Source organism: Alternaria triticimaculans (genome assembly GCF_023758025.1).
Source record: "Alternaria triticimaculans strain BMP 0046 chromosome Unknown scaffold_2, whole genome shotgun sequence".
NCBI lineage: Eukaryota > Fungi > Ascomycota > Dothideomycetes > Pleosporales > Pleosporaceae > Alternaria > Alternaria triticimaculans.
The window spans coordinates 526510-543487 of record NW_026055959.1 but is presented as its reverse complement, the minus strand read 5'-3'; the positions used below and the strand labels follow the sequence as shown (position 1 = coordinate 543487).

Here is a 16978-nt window from a genome sequence, read left to right as displayed (position 1 = left end):
TCAAATGTCGCGCGACTGTGGCGTTGTTGACTACCCGTCCCCGGATTATGGATTACAGAATTTTGACATTTCGGTGGACAGACGGCGTATCTTGTGACGATGCTCGTGTTGTGTCCCGCCGAAGAGACGCCTTGGGCTTAGACATGGAATCACAAAGTCGTCTATGGCTAGCCCTTCCGCACAACAAACGGCTTTGACCGGTGGCATCCTAATACGGTAAGATAGAAGCCGTACCCGTCCACAGCCGTACCGTTTGCTTCCACAGCATCCGCACAGACCAATCGTTCGTGGACTGTCCGTGGTCTCATTGAAATTCGGCAGCTTCGTCGTACGAGTTGATCTCGGAAACTGCCCGAAACTGTCGCTCGAAGGCTGTGTGCATACCGTGCGCATGCATATGGGACGAGTGTGGCTATTTTGCGCTAGACGGTCGATAATGGCGCTGAGTTTCGTTGATGAAATCTTCAAACGTGAGATCTGGGCGGCTGCACGTCAGGGTCGGAGAATAACTCGCGCTTGTCGTGCGTCCGCACTGGCCCAAAGGGCTGAGTCCAACGCCGTCCAAGGGAACCACAACCACTCGACGACCATGTCTCTGTCAAAGAACTTGAGCATAAATAGCCAGGCTAACCACATATTGCGCATGCGCCGATTGGTAGGCCGCCATTTCGTTGTTGTGGTAGTAGTTCGCGCGGATGCCATCGGCCGCGCCGTACAACGCCAACAGCTCGCTACCAGGCCGTGCAAGTGCTCGAAGAGGCAAGTCGAATGTCGAAAGGATTTCAACCACTGATTAAAAAGATTCCATTAGCATCGGTCAACTGATGAAATCAGGGAGATTACCAAGTGTCGTGTTCGCTGCAATTAATGATCACTGTCGGGCAACCGCCATTGAAGACATTGCTTGAGAAGACATGGGTTTACTACTCATCGGTTCCTTAGCCAGCTTGTATTGACGCGTTAGCTGAGTCAGGAGCATCGCTGGAGCGTCCCTGTGTGAATCGGAGCTTGGCGCAAATTCGTGCAGCTTCAGTAGTTCCACTGGATTCGTTGTGCGAGTCCTTTGAGGGCAGACCACCGCTCGCACACATGCGCTAATTGCCGTTCATTACGTGAACGCCCGTTATAGCCTCATATGTTCGGGGACAAGCTGTATGTGTATGAGGGCTACCGAGAGCCTGCTGAAACTGTGCCAGCCTATTCTGACATCCTTTGAGCGTGAAATAGATGATCCTGCATGCGCAAGAATCGCAGTGAAGTGTACGCAAGCTTGCAGTAGCTCCATCGGTATAATCCAGAGAAAGACGGCCAGTGCTTGATCTTTGTCGGTAGCTTGCATTGTACACGTCCTTGTTGAATTTAGAACCACTCTCAGCGCGGTCGGCACGATTCCAGTGGGGCGTAGGCTTTGCCCGATAGCCGGAAAGCTGGAATAGGGTGACTAGTCCAATGGAAATGGTCTGCAAGTACCTTGGACAATCGGTAAAGAAGTGTGAGGATAGGAACCCTCTTCAACGTTGACGGCCCGTACCGCAAATGGCAGTCGATTCTGTTGTCAAGCGCTGGGTCACATCAATGCTTCTTCGACGATCAGTTGATCAGAACACCCGAGATAAGCAGTCCTCGTGTAACATATCATACGCAATAGTCGGCAGACAGCTGCTGCAACAGCCTGACGATCATGCAGCCTCAGTCCACTTCGAGTCGACTGAGACAGCACAGAAAGGTCTGCAACGATTCCTGATCTTCCCGATAGTACATTTGAGGCGGCTGCGGGTCGCCATGGTTTTATCGATTACGAGGACTGCTTGACAGCCGACCATCGCCGTCACGGGGGGTGCGGGAGGCTGCAGCCCATTGTGCCTCAACAGCAGACGCCCTGCAGGATAGTCGAGTGCTTCGTGACCTCAAGATTGGATGCACCGCTGTATCAAGCGGCGATCCCCTGGGTTTGCTCAGCCACCATCTACATCTACACTTCAACGGCTGTTGTGCATGGGTGCAGTGAGATGTCATGGCCGGTGCCGAAAGCACCAGGGGCTACGCGCGCAAAATGTGGTAGGACGAGTAGAATGTAAGCGGAAATCCTGGTCTGGCAATTTGCATTAGAGACGCGTCAGATGATAGTCCCGGCGAAGAAGTCGAGGGAGTGCGCCCGGAGTCTCATCTTAGCCCTGCAGCAAGCCTGATGGCCTGCCTCGTTCGCTAGTAGAGGCTGATGGCGTGGCAGTGATTGGATCAGCGTGGCAGTGAAGTATCCATTGAGAGGTAAGTACTGTATTGCGAAGAGACGAGTGCTCGTGATGCGTCAGCCCTAGGCGCTCCGTGGTCGACCGCAACGTGCGCGACACATGGAGACAGCGAGGTTTGGGACTGGCATGTCACCATGGTCGTGTGAACGATCGCTGAAGCCAGCAGAAAAACCACGAAGACGACGATATTGGCGCAGTGCTGGGTGCGCGATATCGCGATGGCAGGGACTTGGGAGGTTTGGGGGCGTGCCAGCTTCACGGAGGGAGCGGCCAAGACACGCTAGAGCCCAAAGCGGAAAGGTGAGGATACAAGCGGAGGAGGAATACCCGGGAGAAGCTGCACGTCACCGGGCGCTCCTTCCCAACCCCCTGCCACGCCCATCCCTCCTTCCTCCGTGGGCCATCTATCACGTATCGCCTCATCTTCCATCTGTACAAGGGAGGCATCGCGGGCCCGCCGCTTCTCGCTTTCCTCACCGTTCGTCGCCTAACCTGAGACCCTGGACTCGAAATGCCGCTCGCCGCGCCCATATCGTCGCTTGACAGCAGCCGCCGAGCAAAGGCGACCTCCTGCGGCCCACGCCGTCCATGACTGGCTGTGCCCTCTTTCGGAGCGTTGCGCATCTACCGTTGTGTCGGGTCACAGTATGCTTGGGGCAGATGAAAGCCCGGATCATGGCGCTGATAGTGCTCTAACCCAAACCTCGAGGCGATGCAACATCTGCGCATCACTCGCTGGCAGTGGCGCCTGTATGTGGATGCTTTCCCTCGTCCACCTCAGTCACGTCAAACCGTTCCCCCGCGGGGCCAAGTAGTGCCGTCGCTTTCGTCTCTGTGACAGGTAACGGCTTCGAGCCCAACCCTCTTGTCCTCTAGTTCCCTCTTTCACTGTCCATCTGCGGGACGACCTGTCGTCTGCCAACGGTTGTCGGCCCGCGGCGCTGCTAGCTACGCCTGGTCTTGGCCCGTTCGCCATCTGCCGCTGACTGGACGCCGCCCGTGACTGATAGTCTAATCTAGTACAGCCGTAGCAAGAGCAAACCATGATCATCTGTTCGCTTCAAGGGTTATTCCGGGCGGCTGATCGAGATGAAACATCGACGACCCGCCAGTCCGGTCATTTAGCTGCCGTGTCGAGTCGGCCCCCATTTCGAGAGTGGTGTTGTGGTCCATGTTCCTGCGTTGCTGCACGGGACTGTGATGTCTTTGCCGGGCGCGCCAATCGATGTGTGGCATGGGGGTGGGCCCTGGCCCCGCGAGGTAGCAAAAGCCCATTCTTCCGTGCAAGGAATGCGAAGCTCAGCGACTATTCGAAAGACGTAATCCTGGGCACCAAGGCAAATCACTTCTCCCTGACATCGGAGATATACAGGCTCCCCATTTGGGAAAGGCTCGCCGCTGCAGCTTGCCAATGCTACCGTGGTGCTAGAAAATGGCCAGGTCTGAGCAATACGGATCATATGCATTGGGGCTGAATCTTGATCCAGCATGCTAAGCATGCTTCGAAGCTATTCTCACTTGGTAGGCATTCTCCTTTGAGCCAACAAGTCCGTCACCACCCTAGTCCGTCTCTACTCTGTATCGAGCTGTAGCGCTTCTTGCCTGTCAACTGTACTTCAACCATCCACTTTCTGCAAGCTCACTCCCATTCGACAGCCGCTCGTATCCTTGAGCCCTCCCACTTCTTCCATTGCTTGCCGTTAGTCCCTTCCCTGGACCCACTATTCCCAACAGTCTACTCCAGGTCATTGTTCTGAGACCATAAGCCGGTACCCTACCAGCCTCGAAGATCACGGGGGTTTTGAACCCTGGCAACCTTGTGCAACGGTCTGAGAGCAAGAGTTCAAATTTTAATAGAGGGCACGGTGCATATATGCTTCGGCCCCTTCACCATACGGACCCTTGGTATACCGAACCTGGCTCACATCTGTCACAATACGTCAACGGCACTATCACTGTCGATTCTGGTCTCTGTCACAACATCTCATTGCAGTGCATGCAGTAAATCTGTTCCTGTTGAGCAATTCCTCCAACCTGGCGTGCGTGCAAATCGCCCAGTGTCCGACAACGGGTCAGCATCCTCGTCGAAGCCGCCACGATTGAACATCAGTCGACGCCACATCATTTGATTTGGAAGACTGCAGCAGAACCCTGTAAGCTCCACCCCCGTTGCGACCACTTCCTCGGTTGATATTGCGAGACTGACAGATCGCAGGAAAGCGACGTCAGAGACGCGCCCACACCGCCTACGTCGCAGCTAGATATCCAGGCACCTAGCGACAAGGCCGCTATCCGTACCTGTCTGTGCTCGGGATTCCAGCTTCCAGATCTGCGTAGAGTGCGCGGGAAGAAGCAAAGCGCAGCTGCGGGCCTCCTCGCTCTGCGTAGACGAGCCGTTATAACTCCAGGGTTTAAGGTAATGCGCAGCCGCCGTGGGTGACATCAACGCACACTGCATCGCACCTTTCTCGACCCCAAAACTGTCAGTCCACCCACCAACCTTCTGTCCCTGCCATGACAGGCCCATTGACTAAGCTTTGCGGTAGATCTGAGCGCTGAAGAACCGATTGACCAGAGTGCAGCGCGCGCACCACCGAGCCACAGTGCTGGACAATATACGCATTGCACCGTCTGCTCGCAATAGCCGCATCTCCCCTCGAACATCAGCATTAACGGAGCCTAGCCCCCAGCGAAGCGCAGCGCAGCGGCAGCTAATCGAGGATCCCGCCCTTGTGCCGGCTAAACCCCCCAGATTGCCTCTCAAGCGAACCAACAGCGTAATTAGACGAGTCGTCGGTCTTCACCACCATCCCCTTTCAGCATCCTTTGACGCTTGGCCCGGCACCCCGAAGCCTAGCATCGCAACCGCCACGCGAAACGCTGACTCGCTGCCTCGCCTGATCGAATCCGCGTCTCGAGCGACGGCGCGAAGCAGTTCGGCCGCAGCGGAACTCTGTCAGCAGCAAATCCTTTCGCCACTGCCGGCGCCATCGAAGTCGACCCAGACTGTCGGAACTGCTGCGTAGAGTGGTAGAGTCAGGCGTAAGATCCAGTCTCTCGCAAGGGTTGTTGTGTCTCTACAAGGCGCTGCGATAGATCTCAGCAGAACGGCGATACATCACTGGCTGTTGCAATGATGAATCAAGGTAAGCCAAATCCCCAAGTATTTGCAATCCATGTCCTGCGCAATACACAAACCCCCAAACCCCCAAGTCGCTCGCCCCAAGCGCTGCACATCCAGCCATAAGCTGGCGCCCTTCTCCGCATTCTTCCCAGGCCAACATTCCTCCCGCGTGCGCTCTTATATTGCACCACAACACAGTTGGTGCATCGGCCTTCTTCCCTCTGTTCACTGCACCACACTGTGGGCCTGCATTTGTTCCTGTTCCTGTAGTGCGTTCCGCACGCTTGTCCTGCCACCCGATCGCGGTGCCGCTTGTGCTACCACGTCCCACGCGCATCTTTCTCTCCTCTCCATTGCGCATCCGTGCACGTTGTCCGTTATTGTCACACGTCTTGTTCAACAGCACACCGGCTGCCCTGGATTGATTGGCTGACGTGCAGGATAAGCAGTGCTGCAATCACCGCTGCCATTGGCATCGGAGAACCCTTTCTCTTCGGACCAGGAATGCATCGAGCATATTGGTGCGCATGCACATCATAACTCCTACGCAGCCGTACCCGATCAGCTAAGACGCGACGGGGTCCTAGCACATACTGCGACCGGTATCCACCAGGGCTCGATTACAGGCCGTTACGGTACACATCGTCCCGACAGTGCGTAAGTAGATGCTCTCATTGGTCGTTTCCTTCCCGGGCTGGCATGGCAGGCTCCGTGGTGCTGCCTAGCCTTGTGGCCCCCAGCCTGCATCCCTCGACGCCTCTATGGCGTGGTGCAGCCCAGGCTCAGGCTTCTCCTACCCCAAAACAAACACGTAGTCAATGTCGTCCATCATACTTGTCGTCGCACACGCTCCGGATGCATGGCGCACTTGGTCTTCCCAACAGGCTGGTCTGTCACATTGATCACACGACAAGCCTAGCGGTAATGCCGTACCGCCCCTGGTCTGGTTGACGACTTATACCGTGCCACCCTACTCTTGGTTACACATCGTTGTCGTTGGCATCACTTTGGCCGGATAGCTCTGTTTTGCGAGTTTAACTGACTTGATTCTATAGCTACCAGTCGAGCGTGGCTCTTTCAGACTCAGGGTCTGGTTCCATATCGACCTCGCCAAGCTCCAACGCCTCATCAGCACTGGCATACTCATCGTACACTACGTTCTCTCCGACGGTTTCAAACACTTACCCAAGTCACTATTCCGTACCAAACAATTACTTTAGCACTACGTGTGGTTACGGCAGCATGTCTTCGAGTCGACGATTGTAGGTTTTCTTTGTGGCGCACTCGTGCGTGTAGAACCCGAAGCGATGCATGACAGCTGACAGCTACGCGATAGAAACGATCCCTCTTCGTCGGCAATGTTACCTCCGGCGAGATCACCAGGACTAGGCCATTCTGTGTCACCATCCATGGGTTCGTCGGCAAGGGACAATTATACGACAGGGACGCCTGGCGTGCATAGATATCCCAACGCCTTGTCCCCTCGAGCTGACCTTTCCCGGTACAATTCCCAACCTGACACTCCTAGGAGTGTGCTTGCCACCACCATGCCGTTGACCTACAACGGTGCTTACCACGCGAGCACCTATGCGACGCCCTCAGGCTCACCCGAGACGCCGCCTTTCAACGCACAGGAGACATGGGGCAACATCACTTGCGAAGGCTCGACAGTGACACCCAATATCGACGCCAAGATCGAGAAGGGCTTCTTCTACTCCGGTGATCGAGTATGGACATGCTACCGCAGGAACTATTTCGCTGTCAACGTGTCGTTCCAGCTTACGCCCTGGATCGCAAACGCCCGTATGTACCTCGAGCAGACAGGCAAACCACCGGAGCAAATACAGTCCATGGCAGTATCTCTTGCAGCGGCTGTGGACGGCTCCACAGGCAAGACTATCGAGCTGATCCAGCACACACCTAAGCGTGACAAAGGCCCGCAGCTCGCGATGAAGAAGGAACTACTGGCCCCAACACCACCGGGAAAGAGCCATGAGCATGGTGGATATGGGCTGAGTAACTTTCACCAAACCTCAACCGTGCCGGGTCCTCAGCTACCATTGCAGAGCGAAAGCGACTCGTCGCAACAATATTCCCCAGCGAGCCATGCCAGTAGCAACTACCAGCATTCATTCGAACGCATCCAGTTCAAGTCGGCAACGGCGAATAATGGCAAGCGTCGCGCTCAACAACAGTACTACCATCTGATTGTCGAGTTGTGGGCGAACGTGCAAACTCCACGAGAATCCGAGCCCCGTTGGGTCAAGATCGCAGCCCGGCTGTCGTCTCCCGTCGTTGTCCGTGGCAGGTCACCTAGCCATTACCAGAACGAGGGTCCACACAATGCTGGTACCCCAAGAGGCGCGCCTGGGTCTGGCCTCGGTGGAGGCGGTCATCATGGGCTGGGATCAAGTGGCCAACCTTCCTATCCGGCCTGGAGGAACGGTATGTCGGGCGGTGGTGCGACTGGAATGGGCGGCAGCATGTATCGTGGTAACACGTACTCGCTAGACCCAAGTCCCGTCGGCAGTCATTCGGTCAGCTCAGCAAGTTCTCTGAGTGGAGGTCCGGTCGAAGGCGTTAGCGGCGAACAGCACATGGTCGAAGACGACGATGCGAAGATGATGGATGCCCCTCAGGACTATTCTTATTATCCTGCGTCCATCTACGAGACTATCCCTACTAAGCTTGAAAGTACTCTACCGCCACCCGATCGCAGGATCAAGGATGAGTATCCAACTGCTGGCTGGCACATCGGAGGCTGTGGAAGATTCCAAGGCATGGAGAGCAGTCGCGGATACTATCCCGACGTACAAGCACATACTTATTGACAAGCATCCACTAGACTGCTGTCATAGCTTGCATGAACCATGTTGGCCGGCTCAACATGGACTGAGGCTCGCTCCCTTCTCGAACGAAATTCCACCTCACTGCACTTCGTACAGGCAGTTGGGAAGCTCTTACCAACGACGGCTATTTTTGGGTGCTTCGCGATGACATCTCGGTTTTGCGGCGGCCTTGTTATTGTTACTGTACTTGATCCTTTGCCAACACGAACACCGACGAGCCCTTACACCAGCACCACTCCCCAAACGAACGACGCCCAAAACACCGCAGCTCAGACAAGGTCAGAACGGCACACGAAGAGGTGTATCATACATGGCGCAAGAAAGGCTACATCGCAGGCTTCGAGCATGTTGGCGACGGTACAACGTTCAGTGTTGGCCCGATTCCAGAGAACATGTGTACAATGCCCGTTCCTTGGGATTTGAGCCGAAAGCACATGACCTCCCTTGTTTCTGCTGGCATATGATGCCTCAACTGCTGGTCAGGTTGACCTTGGTACATGTCTTGGTGTGTCATCACAAAGCATATTTAATTCTGCCCCCTTCTGGCGGTACCTCCGGTGTCATTGCCTGTATGACCTGGAGGGACCAGCTTCTTTACACGTCGTTCCCATGCTGTTATGTCTTTCTCTGTTTCACTTCTGTTTTATGATGGTGTTCTTTACGCATTACGAGACGTGCAGATGGTGCAGGGTGAGGGCACATTCTACGAGTTATGAGTACGAATGCTTCTTGCATGGTGCATGGCGCATGGAGGTAAAAAAAGGTCGACGGTCGCATCCATCTCTTTCGTGCTGCCTCTGTATGGCGCTCTCTGACTTATGCGCCCCAGCATCTGTCCTTGCGAGCTTGGCAGCAACGGCAAATCATGGTTGTATGAGTAATGGGTCACGGCCATGGAAAGCCTTGGAGGCTTTGGATCCGCAGGATCGAGGACGCACACAAGGAAAATGCAACATCTGCTAGGACGTAGGATCCTATAGGGTTGCGTAGCCACTGTAAGGCACGGTTACGAAGGGACGGGAGATGTACGGCGCACGAGCAAGCTAATGACGGCGGCCCCTTGTCTATTGTATGATTATGTAGTGCCTTAAAAGCGTGTGATAGTTGTCGAATGCAGGCGGCCCTTTTTCGTTTATCATGGTTCGTAGCATTTCCGAAAGTGATGTTTGGCGGGTCTCGACGCCATGGCTCGACGCGACTTTTGGCGTACATGTTGGTTACGTGGGCGTTGCCCGGGCCAAGACGAGCGACCAGCATCGCAGAATATCTGAGAAGGTGCTCGCACATGCAAAGAAGAGTAAAGAAGATCAGACGTGAGGTTCTTGTAAGCTCTTGCCGTCGGACGTGCTCCCGTGTTCCCCGCGGCTCAGGCGTCCCTTCTTGACTCAGGGTCCGGCGGCCAAAACTTTGGTTGATGCTGAACGGTGTCACGTCATCGCTTCACCCACGCGACACCCTGAAGCGTCCTGACCCCGACGCGGCTCGCATACACGCTCCATCCAGCATCCGACAGCATTGCGCATCCGGCGCTCTGTCGACAGCACACACCGGTCCCCATGGCGTGGTACGATCAGGACAGCTGGCTCACGGCAGCCTTCTCCCCAAACCTGTCGACTATCCTCATCACCTTCCTCGTCGCGCTCTGCCTGCCCATACTACTGCATACCGTCCTCTACAAGAAGGCAGCTGCAGCTGCGCAACTTCCCACCCTCCTGCTAGCCGGCCCAAGCGGCAGTGGAAAGACGGCCTTTACGACATTGGTAGCGTATCCCCCAAACCCATGCTCCCGTACCGTCTAACAATTGCCAGGCCGAGCGCAACGCTACAACCCAAACGCACACGTCCACCACACCTCTCACCGTCTCCGCTCTCCTCCCCAGCCCACACGTCCCCGCGTCATCGCACTACCGCTCACCAGGCGATCCAGCCTTCGAGCGCTCTCGCAATTTCCTCCTCCTCGACACGCCTGGCCATGGCAAGCTCCGTCACTATGCGACCTCCCAGCTTGCCGACCCCAAGAACATCCGCGGTATAATATTCGTCGTCGACGCCGCTCAACTAGGCGACGAAGCAGGACTGAACGAGGCCGGAGAGTACCTTCACGACATCCTCCTCTCGCTACAGAAACGCTACACCAACGCTACCACAAGCAAAGGGCCAAAGGAGATCCCTGTCCTTGTTGCGGCGAACAAGATGGATCTTTTCACGGCGTTGCCCGCAAACCTTGTCAAGAACTCGCTCGAGAAGACAATCACCGAGGTCAGGAGTAACAGGGCGAAGGCGCTTCGCGATGCAGGTGCGGCGTTGAATGGTGGCGAAGATGAGGTAGACGAGGAGAAGGAGTGGCTGGGTGAGGGCGGCGAGGGCATGTTCACATTTGAGCAAATGAGAGAGAGCGGGACGAGTGTGACTGTGATTGGGGGTAATGTTCAGGCGGGTAAGGAGGGCGCTGATGTGGAGCAATGGTGGCAGTGGGTTGCTGAGCAGCTTTGAAGAAGCTACAGGTGGCCACAGAGGGTAGGATGGATCGAGGCTCGAGTGTGTACCGATACATCGATACCCCCTTCGTTGAATAATGGAACTAGTAGGTCCATTCTACCTTGATCTAGGTCATGACTAACGCGTGTAGATTATCAAGTTTGCTGTTGCACTTTTGAAATCGTGAGGCTTTTGCGGCCTGACTGCCTCTTCCTTCGAGACCGAGGTGATCTTACGTCTGTTACAGCCGCCAAGCGCATCGAAGTACGAGGATGATACCCTTAACACCTGACAATGCACGTTTTAGAACAGTTGCTCTTCTACGTCTCGTGCAGAGCAAACACCACCCAGTATTTGTTGTTTCACTTGTTATTCGATGTGTCCGTATGTCGTTACGCGATTGTTCCGAGGCAAGCTCACGAGTAAACCGAGTAACTGGTATCATGACCAGTCGCCATGACCTCCCAAGGTTGAGCAAGCAGCGCGTGAGCTTGCTCATCGTGGCCAAATGACTGGAGGCAAGCGCGGAAATCGAAAACAGGATGTTGTATAAGAAGGTGAGTGGTTTAACCCCATAGTACTCACCATCGCACCGGCGTCTCATCCTTTCATCGATACTTCACCAATCCGGACTCAAGACAGCAATACGAACAATGGCGAACAAGTCAAAGGCCGCGAAGAGAGCACGAAAGGTCGAGTCGGAAGCCGAAGCATGGAAGGCATCCTCCAAGACCGTACTTGGTCGCCTGACCTATCGTCTCGAAGATCTTCCCGACATTCTGATCCTTCGTGTAGCATTCAAGTCCATGAACGCTTCCGGTGAATACGACGATACTGTGTACAACCGCAAGTTCCGGGAGCCCGCGTGGGCTGAACTTCGCGAGACATATTGGCCCCATTTCAAAGACATCACTGCTGTCGACAAAAACCCAGATAGAAAGTCTCACGAATGGCATCTCATCATGCCAAATAATTCAAATAAGGATGAGTTCGCGATGTCCACCTTACTGGGTCAATTCGCTCTCAAAACCAAACTTCCCGGACACGTCAAAACCGGCCTACCTGAGCGAAAAATGGCATGCAGGATTACGAGTACGGATGTATTAACAAGTACAGATCCAAAACATCGTAGACTCTATCAGAGGAGTCTCAACATTCTAATCCAACGGCGCTATGTCTCAGTGGACGGATTCCCCGATAATCTTTGGGCTACCAAGGAACAGTTCCGAAAGATTCCCGAGGGCATCAATCTCTTTCAAGGGGAGAAATCAATCCAGCTGAAGGAGGAAAAGTCAAACATGCCGAAAGGAGATGTGTCAATCACGCCGTTAGTGAAAGGCTACAAGGCTCATACAATCAACGGTACCCAGACGCCTTCTCCCTACTCACTTCGCGTACGCGCCGCCTTATCGACTGATCTCAAAGACAAACTGATACATTTGGTGTTCGATTTGACGTCTACCACGCCGGAAGCCTACAACAGTGTCTATGAAATGTTGTTGGATGTTTTCGGGGATGAAATGAACAAAGAAAACATCAGCCGCCTGCAACCCGCTATCAGCGACTTGCTGGTTGGAGTCAAAGTTCAGCGCAACTACCCCTCTACCAGATCAGAGACTACAGCAGACGTCATCAAAACATGGGATGAGCCGTTCTTGATTCGCGAGGTCGTATCCAACCAGGATACCGAAGTCAGGGCCAAGACAAAGAGCAAGAGGAATGATGAAGATGAGAAAGAGGTTCAGACTAGTTACGAATACTTCAAGGAGAGTGAGTTGCGCTTGGTGGTATTGACGACGGTGCACAGTAACTGACGCAAACACAGACTACAACGACGGCAACGCTATGGAGCACCAGTATCTTCCACTCGTAGGTGACGGTCGCGGCGCTTATTTCCCCTTGACCCACGTCAAATTTCCCAAGAAGACCCAGGTTTTTCCAAAGACTGCTAGCGTTCTAGCCCAACCGCTTCGGGCAAAGATTCATGAGCTCGGTCTCCTCAAGTCCGAAGGCTCAGAGCTCGTGAAACTAACCGGCGATGACGTATGGACACTGTTGACTGAGCGGCGAAGATATGCTGAGGCAAGTACATGTTCCCCGCTCCGAGACCTTTGCTTACACGTCGACAGGGCGGAATCGATACCGAACCGTTCGAACTGCTCAAGCAAGTCGGGACGCCTTCGATCGAAATGATTGACCCCTTGGACCTTGCACTCTAATTCACCCACTCCGATCAGACGACAGATGCTTCCAATCTTGATGCGAAACGAAAATGCTTTTACCGCATTCCAGTTCTACAGTGGCATGCATTTCATCCGTCGCTTTCCAGCACTTTCCTTCTCTTCGCTTCTGCAAGCTGTGCCGCCAAATCCGGCTGTCGCATCTTGGTATTAGCTCTTCTTTGGATTTCCCTTATCTCCTTTCCCAACCACCTTTGCTTACTTAGTTTCCGCCCGTACCCGCGTCTGCCTCTGAGTCGATGTTTTCACTTTGTGACATATGGAAAACTCACTGCGCATGCGCTCGTGCTGCGTCCAATCCTTGTCTCCTGTATTTGGTCTTGCGTTCCGCGCTGCTTTTCTAGATAGTCCAACTCAATACACTCATTTGCAAAACACCGCTTCTATATCGCCCTTGAGAATTGTCACCAAGTCTGGTTGCTGGATGAGAGGCTTCTGCACGGAAAACAGGTTGGTGCATTCTATGTCTGCGAGGTCGAACTCAGTTTCATGGTTGCACCAGGAACGAAGAGATCGCAGTCTGGAGGCATATGGATGGTAAGTTTACCCATTTCTTGTTAGAAACAGTGTTGTCATATCACATACCTCAGTCCTAAGCACCGTGACGTCTCAATCAGGCGGTCTTGTCCATGTGATCTGCTGCTTGTCTGCATGCCGTTTTGATCCCATCGCCCAGAATGGTATCATTTGAGGCAAAGTACCGTAGTCTATTCTGCCAGAACCGCCATCTTTCCACCGTAATCTTCTCTTCGCCATCCTGGGCCTTCCACAAAGGACCGACTGGCGCTACAAGGTCCACCAGACGGTCGTAAAGATCGTGACCTAGGAGTGACAGCCATTGTGTAGCCGCTGGAAGGTCTATGCTAGGCTGCGATGACCTGAAAGCCGCCCAGTTTTGATCAGGCATGGTAGCAGAGCCATCGGAGTGCTGCGTCACTTCATTGAGGCTGAGTTCGTGTTCTAGGGCACCAACGATTGGATAGCATGCCATGCCACGAAAGTCCATGTTATTTTGTGGCAGTGCACCTCGAATGTGGTGACAGCTAAGAAGCGCAGCGAACGTGTTGATGTTCTTGTAAAGATCTCTGACAGCTAGGACGACATCACCACTGACAATGCGTTCCGTCATTGATTCAGCCGTCCTCAACGTCGCGTCTTTGCGAGCTTCGGGGGTCATGAACTGCAAGCTATAGCACTTTGGACCTGGACCGAAAACTGTCAGCTTCTGAGACTTTTCAGCACGGCGGTTGTTCATGTCCATACCTTGCAAATAACCCCCGAGCTCATGACCGAAGCCAGGTAAGTCCACAAAGCTACTGGTGCCCTGAACCGGCTCATCTGTATCGTACGGATACTCTGGTAAAGGGTATGACAACCTCGCGAGCTCTACCACCAAGTCGGCTAATATCCTCAATTCTGCTTCCGGCCATATCTCGCCACGATGGCAAATGGCGCCCCAGAGTATGCTCGCATCACAGGGTATAGACGACGAGCAATGCGCCGAAGTCAGTGAACCAAGGATATTTGCAGCTGTTTTGGGATTGATTCGATGAGTGAGAAGATCTTGAAAGGTACATAGTATGCGTGCTTCTGTGGATGATGGGTCCACGTCGCGGATGGCCTCCTCATCCGCGCGGGATAGATTTGGAAATGAAGGGTCAACGGAAGCTCGATTCAGACCTGATCGAGTGGAGCTGAGAATGGCAGAGAGCTGTTCGTGGTTCCATCTTGCAGCCATGGATCGAATTAAGTCAATGTCAGAATATCACCAAACTGAACAGGCATAGAAGTGTTGAGTACTTAAAATTCAGATGCCACCATGTTGGCTGTTAGTAGGCTACCGAGATGCTGATTCATAGATGTTATGCATACCCACCACGTGCCTAGGCAGCTGACAGTGGCGGCGGCAGCGTGAAAGTGGCGATTGAGCGTATCCGGCTAGCGTTGTGAGGATCTACTAGCGGTGGCTTGAGCGCGGCGGCGGCTATTTGCGGGTCAGGCCATCGAGTTTGTTCTGCGCGACAACTTTGCAGCCGTATTACGACATCTTCTTTGCCTTTGACGTTGCGGGTACTCTCTTTACTTATACTTCCAGAAACTCTCACTATACATACTTCAGCATCACATACACGCCTCAGCACACGAATACCGCCACCATGTCTACCAAGACGCGCCCCGCCATCCCACCTGTGGTTATGGACAGCATAACGCAGCAGATAGGCAACACGCCCCTCGTACGCCTGAACAAGATTCCGCAATCCCTGGGCATCCGTGCCACCGTATACGTAAAGGTCGAAGCCTTCAACGCCGGCGGCAGTGTCAAGGACCGCATCGCGCTTCGCATGATCGAAGCCGCTGAGAAGTCTGGTCGCATAAAGCCCGGTGACACACTCATCGAGCCTACGTCTGGTAACACGGGTATTGGGCTGGCTTTGGTGGGTGCGGTGAAGGGATACAGAACCATCATCACACTTCCCGAGAAGATGAGTCCCGAGAAGGTGGCGGTTCTTAAGGCGCTCGGAGCCGAGATCATTCGTACCCCAACGAGTGCGGCATGGGATAGCCCCGAGAGCCACATCGGCGTTGCGAGGAGATTAGTCAAGGAGATTCCGAACGCGCACATTCTCGACCAGTACTCGAACCCCGACAACCCGCTCGCGCACGAGTGCGGCACGGCCGAGGAGGTGTGGACACAGACCGACGGCAAGATCACCTGTCTTGTTGCTGGTGCAGGAACTGGAGGCACTATCACAGGTCTAGCGCGCGGTCTGAGGAAGCATAAGCAAGATGTCAAGATTGTAGCTGCCGATCCACACGGCAGTATACTCGCACTTCCTGCGACCCTGAACGACGAACGCGTGAACGAGGGCTACAAGGTTGAGGGGATCGGATACGACTTCATCCCTGACGTCCTGGAGCAGAAGATTGTGGACAAGTGGTACAAGACAGACGACCGGACATCGTTCTTGTACGCGCGCCGGTTGATCTCCGAAGAGGGCATTCTTTGCGGTGGTTCGTCTGGTAGTGCGATGGCTGCCATGGTCGAAGCCGCGAAAGACATGGATCTCACCGAAGATGATGTTGTCGTCGTCATCCTCCCCGACAGCATTAGAAGCTATCTCAGCAAGGTATGTCATCTCTTTTCCTATGCTACTGTTGTGTCATACTAACGTATCATAGTTCGTCGACGACGACTGGCTTGCCGCAAACGACCTTCTCCCCCCTACGCCCCCTCTGACACCTAACACGAACGGCGCAAACACTCGCCGTCTCTCTACCACCAAGCAGGCCGACGCTTTCCACGGCGCCACCATCGCTTCCCTACGACTCAAACCCGTTACCACCGTTCCCTCGAACTCGCCCTGCAGCGAAGCCATCGAAACAATGCGTGAGAAAGGTTTCGACCAACTTCCCGTTAGCACATACTCTTCCGGCGGCAAGGTGCGTCTTGTCGGTCTAGTGACCCTCGGCAACTTGCTATCCTACATCGCTGCCGGTCGTGCAACCCCAAAGTCACCCGTCGAAGAGGTCATGTTCGATTTTCGCAAACTGAACGAGGTCGTCAAGGACCTCGGCCGTCTTTCGCTTGACGGCGACAACGCGAAGAACACACAAAAGGGTGGCAAGAAGGGACGAAGGGAGTTTGTTGAGATTACCAAGGAGACCAGCTTGAGCGATCTGAACAAGTTCTTCGAGTGGAACAGCGCGGCTGTTGTCACTGAGCGCGTCGATGGCGAGCCAAAGGCCGTTGCTGTTGTCACAAAGGTGGATTTGCTATCCTGGATGGTCAGACAGGGAAACACTAATGGGCACTCCAACTAGATGGGCTAAAGATGATGGAACAGGATGTACATGAAGACATAATTGAACACGAGACACGCATATCAAACCTTTAGCGAAAAAAAAGTTGGCGATATTCATATTGGACCGGTAGCAACGGAGTTATAGGCATGGTACAACTCAACTTAGATGGCATTCGTCTGGTACGTCAGGATAGAAGTGCGAGACCTCAACGTCTATAAACAACAGCTATGA

The 16978-nt window shown here is 54.0% G+C and overlaps 4 protein-coding genes across 4 annotated transcripts; all 4 read left to right on the top strand.

The window, feature by feature from the left end:
* Positions 1 to 6734: 6734 nt before the first annotated feature.
* J4E78_001865 (uncharacterized protein) lies at positions 6735 to 8207 on the top strand (the record flags this gene model as incomplete). Its single annotated transcript, XM_049362518.1, has 1 exon — positions 6735 to 8207. The coding sequence occupies one exon, from the start codon at positions 6735 to 6737 to the stop codon at positions 8205 to 8207; it is 1473 nt and encodes a 490-aa protein (XP_049225110.1).
* A 1574-nt stretch (positions 8208 to 9781) lies between these two features.
* On the top strand, positions 9782 to 10718 carry J4E78_001864 (uncharacterized protein; the record flags this gene model as incomplete). Its single annotated transcript, XM_049362517.1, has 2 exons — positions 9782 to 9985; positions 10035 to 10718. The coding sequence occupies 2 exons, from the start codon at positions 9782 to 9784 to the stop codon at positions 10716 to 10718; spliced, it is 888 nt and encodes a 295-aa protein (XP_049225109.1).
* Positions 10719 to 11356: 638 nt separating this feature from the next.
* On the top strand, positions 11357 to 12922 carry J4E78_001863 (uncharacterized protein; the record flags this gene model as incomplete). The annotated part of the gene is made up of 3 exons (XM_049362516.1): positions 11357 to 12473; positions 12529 to 12746; positions 12833 to 12922. The coding sequence occupies 3 exons, from the start codon at positions 11357 to 11359 to the stop codon at positions 12920 to 12922; spliced, it is 1425 nt and encodes a 474-aa protein (XP_049225108.1).
* A 2177-nt stretch (positions 12923 to 15099) lies between these two features.
* On the top strand, positions 15100 to 16765 carry J4E78_001862 (uncharacterized protein; the record flags this gene model as incomplete). The annotated part of the gene is made up of 2 exons (XM_049362515.1): positions 15100 to 16071; positions 16124 to 16765. 2 exons carry the CDS (start codon positions 15100 to 15102, stop codon positions 16763 to 16765), a joined length of 1614 nt encoding a protein of 537 aa, XP_049225107.1.
* Between the last annotated feature and the right edge of the window lie 213 nt (positions 16766 to 16978).